The following is a 17,222-nucleotide window of genomic DNA, read 5'->3' on the forward strand; positions in this document are numbered from 1 at the left end:
GTGAAATGTGTATTTTGTTTAGATACTTCAACCTTTGTTGGCTTATAATCCTTTCAAGGGCGATTCTAATGTGCCAGTGATATTCTTTGTGCTAGGATCTGCACTCCAAATGACTCTATTGTGGATGAAACAATAATGTCTAAATATTTTTCTCATATGTTGTCACTTGGAGTTTGTGCGACTCCTGCACAAAATGTGATACGGTACACTCTTAGTTTTTTTAATTCATAAGTGGTTTTATTCTTCATGTATTAGTTTCATACATTCCAATTATCTGAGTTTACATGCAAGCACTTTTTTTCTCCCAACACGTGTTTCACCACAGCTTTTAGCTGTGGTTCCTCAGGAGAGATTCTGCACAAAACTTAACAGTAGTTTAGAATACTCTTACCAGAATTATTGAAAATTAAGCTCATCTCAACATTGGTTTATAGTAATTACACCATGTACACATTGTTTATGCATTCTAACAAAAAGTATTGAAAATTAAGCTCATCCCAACATTGGTTTATAATAATTTTACCATTTATACATTGTTCATGCATTCTTATGAGCTTTTGTATCATCTCTGTGTGGAAAAAAAAACGAAAGAAGAGAAAGTGAAATGTGTAACTGGCAAATGTGAGCCCGGCTGAGGGATGCCTGTAAAACGGGGTGAAGAGCGATAACCCCATGAACATTGTGTTGACAAGAGTGAACCTGGCTGAGGGATGTCCAGTGAAAAATTGTTTAAAAAGACAGTGAGACTTGTGAATACAACATGTGAAATATTCTGAATAAAAGGCTGCAGTGAGCCCAACGGAGGGAGGCTAACATTAGAGAAGGGTCTGAACCCGGATGAAGGTGATCCAGGGGTGAAGAGTCATCACCCAACCTACATACGGAAAGGAAGTACTGTTTTGTTATTTTGGGCACATCAGGCCCTCGGAGGCAAGAGACTTTGTAGAAAAGTGATTTAATCACCAAAGGTCCTGATATCAAAGAAAGGAACTGTAGCCTTGTGCTGGAGAAGCCCAGGAGTGTGCTGTGCTCAAGAGTCCCACCTTGTCCCATGCAAAAAATGTGGGGAAGGGAGACCCCAGCTATAACATCCTGATTTATCATTTGTGAACACTTCTTTCTTTTCTTGTGAACGCTATCCCACACTCTTTTGTAACTTATCGTTAAGGATTGGAAATAGTTTTCTTTTAGTATAGCCCTTTCATTTGACAAGAAGCCACTTGGACTGACTTATTATTATTTGATGTTTGTAGCTTGCTGCCATCTTAGATTTAGGTTTAGATTAGCTGTTTTTCTCACCCATTTATACTGTTTAATAAACACCCTTGAACTGTGATCTCTTGTGTCTGTCTTTACTTTTGCCACCACGAGTTCCTTACAGAGAGGAAGGAGTGAAGGCAGAGGAGGAGCACTAAAGTGCTAGAGTCTGAGGAGGAACATGGTCCTCATTACGACCCCGGCTATTAGCGCCATGGTTAACGCCGGTAATTTACCGGATAATTTACCGGATCCGCCATGGTGAGATGGGGAATTACTGCCCCATTCCAAGGTTGGCGGGGCGGTATTTCCCCACTTACCATTGGCCCTTCCCCATTCCCATTTTTGCCCCATAGGGCTCAATGGGAATGGGGAAGGCGGTAATTACGGTAACGCGAAATGCAGTACCGTAATCACCTTCAAGATCCCTCTGCGGGTCCTTACCTTAACGGCTGGTACACACCAGCCGTTAAGGTCGGGACCCGCAAAGGGACCTCGTAATCAGGCATTAAGGGATTACCGGTACCCTTACCGGTATCGGTAATTCCTTAACGTAGAAAGTGAGGAAGAGGAACAGCAGTAACCGATATTTAAAGTAGAAAAAAGAGGAGGAGGAGGAGAAAGGTCAAATAAAGAAGAGTGGAGAAACAAAGGACAGAATAGTGAGAGGAAGAAGCAAAGTGGAGACGGCAGTTAGACAACCGGAGGAGGGAGGATAAAGCTAGGAGAAGGAGAGGAGGAGAGCAAGTACATGGAAGAAGAATAAGGGTTTAGAGCTCTTCAAGAACTTGGCTATAACGAGGCTCCTAAACTGGTGTAGAGGAGCTAATTCAAGAGTCATAGATCAGGCAGAAGCAAGAGATTATGGCAGGTAATCTCTAGTCCAGCCATGAGTTGACAGGAAGCCAAACAGGAAGGGAAACATTTAAGTACCTTGGCACCCAAATGTTCCTGATGTCTCTGATGCCTGTGCCAGTCATACAAGTGGGGAGTTGTGGAACCGAGTGCCATTTACCTATAGTGAAATGACAACAGAAAAGTCTTTCTGAATGAAAGAGAGAGGCGTCATTCACGAAATGATGCCTCTTGTTGGATTGCGCATCTTGCTTGCTGTCATGATGAAAAGGGAACTTCTGAAAAAAGCGAGGTGCAAATAAGTGTGCACGCACCCGAGAGCATTTTTCAACAAAGTAATACTGCAAACATTTCTAAAGCCTTTAAGTGAATCCAGAGACTGGCTGGTTGATACTAAGGACCTTCTGAGATCTACAATTATTTAAATAGGAACGTTCTGCAAGCGAAAGTGCAAAAAGGCCTGATGTCATTTTTTAAAGACACAAATGGAAATCTCATATTTCTTCAACTATTGCCTAGCCAGCATGTGAAGACATGCAAAAAAATGCATAGGGAAGTTGCGACTGTGACACATGTAAAATGAGTGTGTTGCCACATCCAAAATAATTTAGCAGGCCTCTAAAACATGGATTCAGAGCTTTAAAAAAAATGCTCTGATTTCCCCACCATTTCATAGTTCTAATATTGTTGGCAGAAGATGTGGTTGTGGATCATAACCAAACAACATTCGATGTTCCATTGTATTTTTTCATGCTTTTCACTACACTATGAATAATACTGTATTTTATTTTACTTGAAATGAGACATGTAAAACAATTTAATTGGTCCTCACTTTTGTAAGAGGACAGTGTGTATTCATTTCTCTACTCCATGGTACATGTAGCTTGGTGTTGACCTGAATTTATCTAAGATTCACTTCACTCCTACAGCCCAGCCATATTACAAAAAATGAGGCCACAGTTAGGCCCCGATTCATCATGTTGCAACTAGCTCCAAGCCAAGGCCTCATAAAACCCTGCCAGATACTGGCTAATGTATAACTTCAAAGAAGAATGGACCTCCAAGTACTTGGACCTCCAAGTGTAGGCACTCACAAAGTCCAATTATCTAAATTCATGAGAACAAATTATCAGATGTCATGCAAAAGCGACAGAAACTAGCCTGTACATGAAGCTAATGAATCAGAATGTATAAGGGCTATATAAACAGTGACCTCTGCTGACCAAAATCAACATTCCTTTACTTGAAAACTGATTAAGAATGTCACATATGTTGCATCTTAACCCCAAAATGTAATCATGAAAATAAAATCATAACTTTATTAGGGAAGCTTTTAGAAACAACAGTCTAATTGCAAATCAGATATAAAAATATGTCTCGACCCAACCTAGAATCTGCATGGGAATAATGTTAAAGATGAAGATAAATAGGTAAAATAATTATCTCTGCAAATACACATCACACAGCAACATTGAATTATTTTTTAATTAATCCTTCTGATCTACACAATATAATAATCCTAATTTTATTCACATCCCGTGTTACACTATTAAAATAAAATGCCTCTATCAGTTTAGGAATTAGTTTACCCCTCCCTTCTAGATTATGAGACTGGCCCACAGATAGATATAATTAATTGGGAGATTAATATTGAGGAATATTTCTGAATACAAGTGGAAGGAGATGGCTGGGGAGTCGAAACCATCTAGATGGTGGTTCCCAGACAGGATCGAGACAGACGCCCTTGCATAGAAAAATGGAAGCTGAAAATGGACCTTGCTGATGGAGTAATTCCAATGCAAACATTAATGCCATTCCTTTAGTATTCAGATGCAATCTGTTCTTGCCTACATTTAAATGACCTGCACATAGCCTATACATTCACAATCTCACACTACAGTGCCAAGTAGATGTCTAGTGTTTAGTAGTAGTAGGTGTTTTTAAATGTCATGTTCATGTATTTTTCTCTGATACCAAACTTGTCTTGATACTGGAAAAATCAAGTGTTTTTGAAGAATTCTGAAATGGCTCTATTTCAATATGTACACACAACTGCTGATAAGCAGCAGTGCTATCAGTGAAGAATACTGTGTTGCTTAGATCGAAGCAATCATAGTGGGTGTATATAGAATGTCTAGTATCTTTACTCAGAAGTAATTATGAAAATGAATGCCTGTCTGAATTGATATTAGTAAAAATCACATAAGCAGGGAAACATTTTGCTAATAGCTAAAAGTATATAAACATATAACACTAATTTCCTTGGTATAAAGCTGGGGGCCATCTTCCTTTAGATTGAATTTAATTCTTTAAATACATTTCAAGTTTTGAGAAATCACTGTCTGTTTTTCTTACACATAATTGTGGGGTGAGATTTTTTATCGGGGACACGAAATTAGTCATGTCTCCCTAATGTAAACTTATAATTTAAAAATCAAAATTAACATTTTTCACAGACGAACTGAGAGGTACCAGGCAGGGCTACCAAGTATATGTGTACTTACTCGAAACCCTGACAACCCCCAGTAACAGGAAGAAAGAAAGAGAGTTATGAAAGAAATGTCTGGAACCCTACAAAATCCCAGTGACTCTAACTGAATGTTTGACTCCCCAGGGAAGCAGTTCTGATATAAAGGAGGCAGAGAAGGGCTGAGGACCAGGCTGCTATACAAAGTGAAAAATCTGGTGGGATACCACACTGTGTGGGTAAAACTCTAACACCATCACTTTGGTTTAGCCAAACCTTTTGTAATATGAATAACCTGTCTAGAGACTTTAAAATTGATTGTGTCGCCTGGTGATCCCTCAGCCGTAGCACAGGCCAGAGTCCAAAACCAGAAGCATAAAGGGTCCCTGCCTTGTTCTGTGGCCAAATGTTAGAGCAAAAGAATGGTGAACAATAACTTAAGAGTTATCCAAATCTGACCAGGTATTTTTAGGTGATGTGTGTGTGGCCCCTAGCTAATCTTCCAACATTGCGAAAAGAATATTGTCTACTGAAACAATTATATGAGATTCAGACGGAACCTCTTGCCTACTACGGAGGTCCTGGTGTATCACCATATGTTGCCCTGAACAGTGTCAGACTGCCCATTCTGTAACCAAAATGTTTTGGAATCTATTTACCATGTATTGACGGTGCAGGCACATTGAGTCTAACATCTGAGCACTTTGATCGGTTTATACATTGCACAGATTGGTTGGGCACTGGGGAATTCTGGTGTAGAGTTTCACAAGGTCAAGAACCAATTTGAAATGGATTTTGAAGGAGTTGGGTAATTTTAACTCATTTGAAGTGGGGAATGAGAAATACTCTGAACCAGAATTAATTATATTGATAAGAGGATGAATGCATGGACAAATTCTCGTTATTCTCAGGAGTATAGCTCAGGGTCAACATGCTCGCCTTGGAAGCAAGGCGACGCAGAGCAACACAGGTTCGATCCCCGGGTCCGTGCTTAGAAACCTCTCGGTATTAAGCACGTTATAAATAACCAATCATATCATATATCAATACTGTTTTGGTTTTATTGACTATATTCACTTCAGTGTACTCGAATTTTAGTTGGAGATGTATGCATGTTATATTTTATACAAGTGAATATTTACTTTTATACTTGAAAATTTGATTGTAATTTGACTGTAACACATACATAAAAAAGAACAAAAAAAGAAAATAATAATTACTATTGGCCACATGAGCCTCTGTTTGTAGGTAGGTATTTTTTAGTTCTCCTCTCCAAGAGACTTCACATTGTAGCAAGTGTTTTCATTAATGGCTCAAATACTTGTGGACATCACCTAGGATTGACTTGGGTTGTGTGTGCCAGAACTACAACTGGGCCCAAGCCCATGCATCCTTCAAGAAAACAGTACTTGAAAAGGTCTGAAGCTGCTTACAAACTTCCAAAAATACGGCATTGCATTATCAAGCACAGAAATGATAACAAAGTAAAGAAATATATAAATGTTTTCTTTCTATGCTGTAACCTTATCATATGCAATCAGAACACCACAAATTATAAACTTACATCTTTGCCCAGGACCCGCAGTTCAAATTGTGTTTCTTTAAAATGGACCTTTGTAATTCTTGGCCTGCAAAATCAAGAGGTGTTAGGTTAGTCAAATGCTGCTAATTGTCATTCCATGAAACAACAAACTAGATTGTCTGGCTGAGAGGAGGAAGACGTGTTGAATGGGAATTGGGGTAAACAGAGAGGCTTTTCAGTTTGAGGGGCAGCTGTTAAAAGTGCAGCGTTAAGATGTGACTGTGTTCTATTCATGCAATAGTTCCATAAGCAGTGATTCAAAAGCGGAGCCATCCAAAAGTAAATCTCTTGAAAAAAATCACTTTTTAAATTCTTTTTCATACATTGAAGCCTAGAAAACTATAGTTTTAAACAAATGGCACAATGGGAGTAGAATGTTAATTTGAAAAATATGAAAAAACAGCCTGGCTACAATGACTCAACATTACTACACAATCATGAATTCCTGCAATTTGAATACATTTAGTAGCTTGTTTCCAGAGGAGCTGAACCATTTTAAACAGTTTCCTGAAAAAAAGATGTATTACAAATACAATAACTGACCAGCCACTTCATACCAAAGTGAACAACAATGTCTTGACTCTTCACCACATTTAAAGTTTATAATATAGATTGTAAGGTCTTAGAAGTGTTTTTATAAAAAGCTGTGAATGCATAAACGAGTCTACTTTCTGACATACATGCAAATGTAAGGTATTCCATAACGGGGCTTCATACAGTGTTCTCAGACAAAAAATACTTGTAATTGTACAGGGGATTTGCAATGCAGAGTACTGCCATCTGCTAAGTACACGTTGTGACAAGGTCAATAAGTTAGGCTTGTCAAGAGGGGACAGGAACCCCACTAAGGGGCATCTAGAGCCAGTCCTACGCCTGAGGTGGCAGTAAGGAGGGCCCCAGTTCCTGCCACCCTTTGTGCCGAGATGTGTGTATGTGCTGACTGCTACTGACTCATGCCCTTGCTCTACAAGTTGCTCGGACTCATAAACATTGGCCTTCCCGGGCCAACATCTTTGGTACATGCCAATCCCATGTGGGGGAAATGGGCAGAGCTTATGCCCCTTCTTATGACATTTTTATATGCACACGCCCCGGTGGGGAAGTCAGGGCCAGATTGGCCAGGGAGAGATATCCAATGCTGGGAGAGAACGGGGGAATACAAGGCAGGACAGGAAGCAGGAAGTGTGGGTTATTCGGGTGTGGTCAGAGGCAGAGGTCGAGGACGACCAAAAGGAGAAAGGAAAGAGAGGCAGGCTCTAGAGGCGATTAGTGGAGCAGGTGAGGTATGGACTAAGGAGTAAAGGTGGTTCTGCAGTATGAGTGTGCATGGGTGTGTGGTAAGTGGCTGGACAAGGTTGTGTAAAGAGTTAAAGGAGGACTAACATCAAAGGGAGGAGGCAAGACCTAGGAGGAGTGAGAACATCTAAGGGACAGAAGAGGAGTGAGACACAATGTACTAGAGGAAGGAGAAAAATAAAAACCCTTGCACGATCTTTGCAACTTGGACTCATTATGGTGCCATCTGAGGTGTGTTTCAGTTAAGTTGCACATATACCACAGAGGCTTGGTTCAAATTACTTATCAAGTAAAACACAATGGACCTGGCTCACAAAGAGTTGCATCACAGCAAATCAGGCAAAGCCTGTAGCACCTCAGATATGCACCTGCTTTTTTTCACCTGATTCGCAAAGTGTACAACTGAAGCAAACGTGGGAATGCCACGAAAATCTCTGAGATGTCCCTGGGCATATTTTTGTGCATTACATTTGCACATAAGTATCTCAATGGCAAGTGAACTGCAACACTTTACGCATCAGAATATGATAGGCTGCAAAGTAGATATACGGACAGTTCAATGACTGGTAGGCTAAAGATTAACCAATTATCAAGGGAAAATCAACTGTGACACTTCAATCACTTTAATCTCTGGAATGCAAACCATAATTTATTATGAAATATTCACACTTCGGCCAAGAAATATAAGGTTTGAAATGACAAAGTGGCAGCAATAATGAATGGATTTTATGTGTTCTAGTGCCGTGGGGTTGTTGGGAGGGGTTTCTCGCGCACCAGATTGCCTTGTGTTATTGATTTCTTCCCTAATGCACACTGTTGGACTGCGTGTGGGCAAAGGGTTCTTTTTACCTCTTTTTACACACAGTTTACTAATGCCACAACACAATTTGCGCCAGTGTGAACTTGAGTTTATTGTTGATATAAATAGTTTTCTTTCGCGACACGTGTTTCGGCCGTTGACCTTCTTCACAGCCGGGCATATAATACTTAGTCATACAACGAATTGGTGATTACTGTTCGTCTGAGTTAAATCCCTACTCAATAGTGAGAAAGGAACTCTAAGGACAAGGTTCGGGGAATATACACATTGATTGGTGCACTTAAGAAGTATGGAGAGAGACGAACAGTAATCACCAATTTGTTGTATGGCTAAGTATTATATGTCCGGCTGTGTAGAAGGCCAATGGCCGAAACACGTGTCGCCAACGGACACTATTTATATCAACAATAAACTCAAGTTCACACTGGCACAAATTGTGTTGTGTTATTAGTAAAATGAATGGATTTTATGTTCACTATAGGGGTCATTATGAGTAATTGGGGCAGGATATCGGCAAACTGCTCCTACCATTTCCGGGATATTTCAGGTGGTGGAAATGCCGTTAAGTCCCTATTCCATGGAGGGGATTGCTGCAATTACTGACACTGATGATACCGGTGCCGGTAATTGCAGCACTTTTTTGACAATGGGGGCCTGATTTGCAGGAAGGTCAGGCCTGTCAGTGCTCCCCCCCAATTACCAGCAATCTTTCCGGATGGGGGTAATTGTAATGCGGCCTTATGAGTGGCAATATTCCCACAGGGAGATAGCTTAAGTCTCTGCAAGACTAACAGCATATATAAGTGTAAGTGACACGCAACTAAGAACTTATAACTGAAGAGAATAGCATGGAAAATCCACTTTAGCTACAAATAACTATCACAATGAAACAAATGTGGGGATTGGAAGAGAGGGTGAGTAGATAGGTAACTGAAATGCTGATGAGACTATGGGAGGCTACCTGGCATTCATTCTCACTCTCGTGTTAGGGAGTGATGCAGTTCTACTACATCCAATAGTCAAGGCATGTAATCATCTGCTTATTGGAGTATCCCACTGCCCAGAGACAATGGAACCCATGTGCCCTGCTATGCGCTCCCTCTGCTGCATCTTGGAAACTGACCATTCTTCTTCTCGACGGATTAGGATTACTGCATAGGTGCTGGGCCTAGCGCAGCAAAGCACAGTGGCGCTCACATATTAGAAAATAAATATATTTAGCAATCCTACTAACAGCACTTCAGAGAAAGCAAGGTTTCTGATCTTCCTTGGATTCTGAGCTGTGGCTTGCCTTTCTGTGGGTGAGATAAAGTATTGTCCTCATCTCTACCTTTGAGGTTCCCTAAATTGTGCTCTATCTCTGAAATTATAGGTAATTCTAACTCTCGGTTTATATCTGGTTATTTGCCAGGACTGGACATTTCCCTTTCAGGTGTGCCCTGAACCCTATAATCACCCTATGCTATATTGGGTGTAGGCTTGTATTGTTCTGCCTTCCCCCTTACATTGATTTGAGATGGCTGGTTCTATCAAATTTACCATGGGATGTTTCCCCTGTTTCAAGATTTTTCTCTTTTGCTTTTTCCCTAGATCCTACTCCTGGGTGTCCACCCAGGTGAACTCTACCTACAGATATATATGGGGGTGTTCATATGTCACCAAACTGGTGCTTCCTTTTCTTGATCATTATAAATGCGTAATAAAGCTGGCCTCCTAGCAACATCTAGTCCAGGTTTTCCTTGTAGTAGTGCCATTATTGTCTCTTGGACCATGGGATAGTTTCCCCCAGGTAAGGCTAATCTTAAACTCATTGCTGTGGTTGCTACTTGTTCATTATTTCCCCCAGAAGCAGACCTTGCAGGATATTGTGGCATTGATTTTCAAATTTTGCTGCAAGAAAAATAAAATAGTGTGGCACAAATATGCAGGCTTTCCAGCATTTATTCTTGATGACAATAGTTTTATGGAGCAAATAAACTGATTTATTTGTATTTCTGTCGTCCTTATTGTTCATCTGGATAAAAGGGAGAACATTCCTTTAAATTATTTATGAGCTTGAGACCACTGGTGCTGTAGGCACTGGATATCAAAAGTAGCATGAATTTGTGAATTAAACTAATTACAATAAGAGGCAGGTTGTGAATTGCTATATTTTGCAGGTTATTAGCTTTAAAAATGGCAAATGTTGAGCTTTTTTGCTGCAATCGCAATATCGCTAAAAGCTGGTTGCTCTGTAGAAAATTGAACAATGCTGTGATTGATGGAGTCCTATTAGCCTCAAATATAAGCAGGTGGAAATTGCAACACAGCTATAACAGTTTTCCATGGGTGGACTGCTCCTTGCTGGCATGCTCATGGCAAATCTATGTTTCTGCTGTGGAGTGATTTGAGGACATTAGAACCTCAAGTTGACTCAATTTAGTGGAGTGCTATTTAGGTATATCCTCTTGCTTTGTTGGGCATTAACCCATCATGCTTTTAAAGGTATGGAATGAAAGTCCACCTTCATCTCTCAATCATATTGACTTGCTGCTGGTGTGGGAACTAAAGCTGCTATTTCTGACTGTGTCAAAGTGTCTCCTTAACATGACATAATGCTGTCAATTACAGGGGTCCTTTTCCTGAATAGGTGATCTAGTGGCCATCCAGCGTTACTGGTCGGTTACCAGACATTTGGTCGAAACAAATTGGTCGACCAGACAAATGGTCGAACCAATTTGGTCAAAAACCAAATGGTCGAATTATTATTTTTTTTTATTTTCACCCCTTTTTTGTTTTTTTTTGGGGGGTCCCCCCCCAACCCCCTTTTTTTTCTAAAAAACCCTTTTTTTTAAAAACGAAAACCCGAAAAATATATATATAATTTAAAAAAAAATTGCGTCGACCAAATGTCTTTCGACCAGTTTTCAGTCGACCAAATGTCTGGACACCTTACTGGTCTATGTTATGTCATGTTATGTTACTTTGCATTTATATAGCGCCTTATGTACCATTTGTATGATCTCAAGGCGCTGGTAGGTTGAACGCCCTCAGGAACCGAAGTTCAGGTCAGTACTGAGAGTAGAGAGAGTCAAAAGGTGCGTGCGAGCACCCAATATGTGTGCAACTAGTGTGGCATTCGTGTGATAGCTGCTTTTTAACGGTAGGTGTGGAGGTTGAGAGATCAAGAGTATGTGTTCATTCTGGCAGGTTGGTATCAGACCGATTTTGGCTGCGTTAGGCCTAAGAAGAAACGCCTAGGCTGGTGGGTGTGTAACCAGCAGTGTTTAGTTAGGGTGATGGTGAGCATGTGGCAAATGATGGTATGAGAACAGCTATACCGAATGATGTCAAAGTATTGCTGTGTTCTATTGGAGTGGTGGTGTAGAGAAGAGAGTTAGCGTGGAGATGTGAGTATGGTGGTTTACATTAGGTCGAGCCCACTCCAATAGTTCCATGTACTCCATCCGTTCCAAGTACTCCGAGTGTTCCAAGTACTCTGACCGTTTCAAGCACTCAAACCGTTACTTTTAGTGCTCTTCCAGACTTACCATGCTCTCCAAACCTTTCCATGTAAGTCACGCCATGCACTCCAATCCGTTCCATGCACTCCAATCCGTTCCATGCACTCGCATCCGTTCCATGCACTCGCATCCATTCCATGCACTCGCATCCGTTCCCTGCACTCGCATCCGTTCCCTGCACTCCGCTTCGTTCTAAGCACTCCAACTGGTTCCAAGCACTTCAATCATTTTTTGCACTCCAACCAATTTATGCAGTGCTCCTTTCATTCGTTCTAGCCACGTTATCCTTTTTCTACACGTCATCCATCCACATATAATTAATCTTCACACGTTCCATTCACTTAACTGGTTCCACCCATTTCACCCGTTTCACCCATTTCACCCGTTTCACCCACTTCACTGGTTCCACCCACTTCACCGGTTCAGAAGCATCACCCGTTCATCCACCTACTTCATCCGTTCAACCATTTCACCCATTCCACCCACTTCACCCATTCTACATCAGTTTACCCGTTCCATCCACATACTTCACCAGTTCCATACGCATACTTCACCCATTCCTTCCACATATTTCACATGTTCCATCCACATACTACACCTGTTCCATCCATATACTTCACCCGTTCCATCCCCAATGCTTCACCCGTTCCATCCACATGTTTCACCTATTCCACATATTCTCCCTCTTCCTTCCTACCACATCAGTGGTGTTCCAATGCTACTGCAGTCCTCCCAGCAAAACATGGCTGCAGAGAGTCTACCTACAGGTCTACAGGGAAATTAGCCTTCAACACTTAAACAAGGTACAATTTCTTTAAAAATAAAGGTGCGCACAATCTCTCTTGTTTCTGCCTTTTCTCAAAAAATACCACCTTCGCATAATCATCCAAAGGGGTGGCTGCCATGGAAGGCGATGGTATCTGTACAGGACTAGAATGCCAGAGGTTACTTGCTGCTCATTATTGGAAATATCAAGGGTAGCCCTCACGCAAGCTCTGCGAACACCACCTTCTCAATGTACGTGTCCGCCTCCTCCAGGTTCAGGTAGTCTTGCTCTATGGCCGTTTTCCTGATAGGTTACACTAGAGGCGCTTCTGGGATTGCAGTGAACTATTGCCTTACCAATTCACTCTCAACTGTCTCCTCATCACTGCCTACAGCTGATCTAGAGCGATAGAACCGGGACAAGCTGGTTGCTTATGCGACTATCGATGGTGTGTAGAGGGCATTTTACGCCTGCGACCCATATCCACCTCTGAAGATGATGATGAGGCCTCATGGTGCCTCATGTACTTGTGCTTCCTATGGTACATGCTTCCACAATAGCATACTCACACTAAACTCTCAGAAACACAAAGATACCTGTTAAGTCTTACCCGTACACCAATGTGCACCTCAGAACTATCTCCTGACACTGGAAATTGTGTCTTGCCATGTCCCCCACGGTGGCAGGAAAACTGAACTGGAAGCGCACTGTGGATGGTCCTTCCATGATTTTGGAGGACTCTGTCAGCTGAGACCTTTTTCAGGTGCACACACTTTGCAGATGACAAGCACTTTTGCCTCATCAGCTGCCAGACTCGACTAGCACGCCACAGGCTAAACTGAAGGAAGAGTAATGTCTCAGCACGCGCAGAGCCAAATAGTCAGTGGGTGATATGTCCTGTGTCAGAAAACTACCAGATGGTAAGAGGGAGAGAATGGCCCTATTCCTACACGCCGTGTACAAGAGATCCACAGAGTGTCTGTCTCAAAGGTTGGGATGATCTCTCTATGTCAGACCTGGGGCAAGGAAGATGAGATGCGTGATGCAGTAATGGTGCCATCTTTCTTCTTGTATTCCACCCCCACCCCTTTGCATGTGCCCACTGCTCGATCTCTTGTAATCCAGGAGCTCCAAAATCTCCCTCTGCCACGGATCTCCTTCACAACATGAGAAATATGGAATTCCATAAGCACAAAAAGAACACATACAAAGCGTGCCCTAGAACACCTCAACAGCAGAAACTGATATTTGGCTAGGTTTCCTGCACCCCAAAGTCTCAAATATTCTGCTGGTTCCAATTTGAGAAGCAGGGGTCTCCGCACTTCTAGTTGAGTGATCATACTTCGAAGATCTGTTTCAAGAATGTAGGAATTTACCAAATTTGTTTATTGCCTCTACAATGCATTTCCCTGCAGCCACGACAAGCTCTTGGGTAAGTGCTCTGGGCCCCTGTTGTGCATTTTGTGTGCGTTCTGAGTGTGCTTTGTGTCCCCCCTTTCCTTCCCAGACCAGTTCCCTCCCAGTCCAGCCCTCACCTCAGCCACCCACCATGACATCCAGCCTCTGATAGGTCGGTGTGTTTAAGCATGTGACCGGCATTGTAGGCAAGCACCGGAGTGCTTTTTATTGCACCGGCAGCTTCTATCTGTCCATTTGCTGCATTTCCCTGCAGCCACCACAAGCTCTTGGGTAAGCGCTCTGCTCTGGGTCCATTTTGAAAATGTCGTGTGCATTCAGAATGCACTTTGTGTGCTTTTCCCCCTCACCTTCCCACACCAGCTCCCTCCCAGTCCCGCGTTCGCTTCTCTCCCATGCCCGCCATCCAGCCTCCACCTGACTGGAAAACCCTCCTTCAGAGGCCCAGCAATGGCAGCCAGCGAAGTGCTACAGCAAAGGACAGCTCCCAGCTGAGCAGCTTCCATTCCCTGTTTGCCCCTGTTCACCCATCGAGCCCTTGCCAGGATCATATGAGGTACAGCAACTACAAGGTAAGATGCAACTGCCACCTGTATAGCACTGTTTTAGTGCCTCATGCTTCACATTCGCCTAACTTCCTTGGACTTGGTCTTGGACTGCTCATATTTGTACGACTTTGACCCTGATATGCAATCTGCTTCCCCGTGAGCATCCCTGCTAGACCGAATCTCTTACTGTCGTTGACTAACATTATCACCGGCAGAAAACAGCCCCTCCTATACTACACCCCTCCGTCCCGTGGTTTCTTGAAATCTACCCCCTCTTCGGTTCTTAGCTGGCTCCCTGACCATACACATCTGGTCCACAAGCAAATATCTGATTGTAGTTGCATTTCGGTTGTAAACTACCTTGAATCTAGAAGCCCTCTAGACGCCTTGGTTGTCTCCAATTCAGCTACCTCTTAAATGGACTACATTTTTTAAATCTACGTGCATTTTTAATACCGCTAATGTTTTGAATATAGGTGCATTTTTAATACTGCGTATGTTTCGAATCTAGGTGCATTTTTATTACTGCATATATTTTGAATCTATGTGCATTTTGAATACTAGGAATGTTTTGATTCCAGGTGCATTTTTAAGATTGCGTATGTTTTGAATCTAGATGCATTTTTAATACTGCACATTTTTCTAATCTAGGTGCATTTTTAATACTGAATATGCTTTGATTCTAGGTGCATTTTTAAGACTATGGGCCTCATTCCGAGTATGGAGGTAGACATGCCCTTAATAAGGGCATGGCTGCCTCCATACTGGGTTCCAGGACAGGGTTCCTTCAATGAGGAATTACCGGGTCATTCCAACCTTGGAGGACCCGGTAATTCCTCATTGAAAAAACCCATCCCCATTCCCATTCGAGCCCCCATAGGGCTCAATGGGAATGGGGAGGGAGCTAATAACAGGCCCGTTAATAACGGGCCCGTTATTAGCTCCCTGGTCCCCTTGCAGGACCCGCTAAGGAACCTCGTAATAGGGCGTCCAATAATGAACAGTGCCGGTCCGGTCCCGGCACCCTTCATTACGGGAGCGCCAGGGTCGTAATGAGGCCCTATGTTTTGAATCTAGGTGCATTTTTAATACTGTGTATGTTTTGTATCTTGGTGCATTTTAATGTGTATGTTTTTAGACTGTGGGCCTCATCACGGGTTGGGCGGAGCAGTTAAAATGCGGCGGTACCGCTATTGCTGCCGCATTACCTCTCTGTTCAATCCCGAGTTTGGGTGGAAAGTTGGGAGATTCACCTCCAGCTTTGAGCTGAAGGTAAATCTACCAACTTTCCACCAATTGTCAGTGCATTTACAGTATCCTATGGACTCTGAAAAAAATGGGGATTTATAGCCTTGCCACATCTCAGGATCCAGCGTTAATAGCGCCGGACTGAGTTGTGGTAACGTTATTTGCATTGGGCAGTATCCTGGAGGATTTACCACCGGGATACCGCCCAACTTGGGATGAGGACCTGTATGTTTTGAATCTAAGTGCATTTTTAATAATGCAAATATTTTGAATCTAGGTGCTTCTTGGCAAAACAATTGTTTTGAATCTAGTTACTCCATATGTGTAGCTCACGCTCCCTAATCAAGCTACTATCTTGGCAATACAGCTGTCTTGAATCAGCGGCACCCTTCTAAGTCCAGAACCTCACCTACCTACACCTCTCTCACACACCCACTCTGAAGCCATCCCACAAATCTGACCCTACCTTCACCTGCTACCGCTCTCCAGGACTGAGTAGACAGACCCCCCAGGTGCGTCCCTTCCATCCTTAACTCAGACAAAACACTCACAACGACTAACAGCTACAAGGTCAGTGGTGCTCTATGGCATGTCAGAAACCAGACCACTGCACCTCCCTGCCCAACTTCCCTCTCTCAACCCCCCCTTCACAACCAGGCTCTGTCAGGATCCCCGCCTTGCCATTGGCCAACTCCCCAAACCCCCACAGCACGACCCTGCCCTCATTTTCATCTCCCCTAACTTTCCCAGCACCCCCTTCCCCAACAACCTTTCCATCCCTAAGAGCAGCTTGAGCTGCCTTTGTTAAGAATCCACAATTGGCAGCCCCTCCAACCCTTACACATTCACCTCTGGCAGCTGCACACCGCTCAAGACAAACTTCCTCCTATAGCATGATGACCTCCCTCCCACTCCCAACCCAATCAATCCACTCTTTTACTCCCCTGCCAACTCTCCAGGCTCTGCCCCCTCCTTCCTCCACACTTCAAGTCCCCCTCTTCATCTCCCCCTCCTCTCTTCTCCTTTCTTGCTCCCACCTTCCACCCACCTCTTCTCCTGCCACTCCAAACCACCAACTCCAGCCACAACCCAACCTAGCCCACTCCTCCCTCCCACCTCAGATAATGCCTACCCTCAAAACCCCCGTTACCCCCTCCTTAGAACCCTTCCTTCACAAGCACTCTTCCCTCGCAGTTCTAGAACACACCCATCATCTACTCTTACCCCACCCTTGATCCCCCTTTTACCTCTTTCTTGCACAACCCTCCTTCCTGTCCTCCCCTCTGAAACCTATCCTAGAAGAACGCCTCACCAGCATGTACTATACACCTCCCCTAGTCACACTCACTCAAACTCCAAGACCCTCCCTTCCCTGATCACAACACCCCCTCTCATGCATACTTATCAACGGCAGATCTATCATCAAAAACAAACACATTGGGCCTCATTCCGAGTACGGCGCTA

At 43.0% G+C, this 17,222-nt stretch overlaps 1 protein-coding gene across 6 annotated transcripts in view; it reads right to left on the bottom strand.

Moving 5' to 3' along the window:
• EPB41L4A (erythrocyte membrane protein band 4.1 like 4A) overlaps positions 1-17,222 on the bottom strand; it is a 1,024,616-nt gene that overhangs the window by 528,272 nt on the left and 479,122 nt on the right. For all 6 annotated transcript variants that reach the window (XM_069625493.1, XM_069625495.1, XM_069625491.1 and 3 more), the window contains exon 9: positions 6,144-6,207. In XM_069625493.1, the coding sequence (XP_069481594.1) occupies positions 6,144-6,207 (64 nt within the window). The remainder of the gene's footprint in view (positions 1-6,143; positions 6,208-17,222) is intronic.

This window comes from Ambystoma mexicanum, chromosome 6p, assembly GCF_040938575.1.
Source record: "Ambystoma mexicanum isolate Mex_15411 chromosome 6p, UKY_AmexF1_1, whole genome shotgun sequence".
NCBI lineage: Eukaryota > Metazoa > Chordata > Amphibia > Caudata > Ambystomatidae > Ambystoma > Ambystoma mexicanum.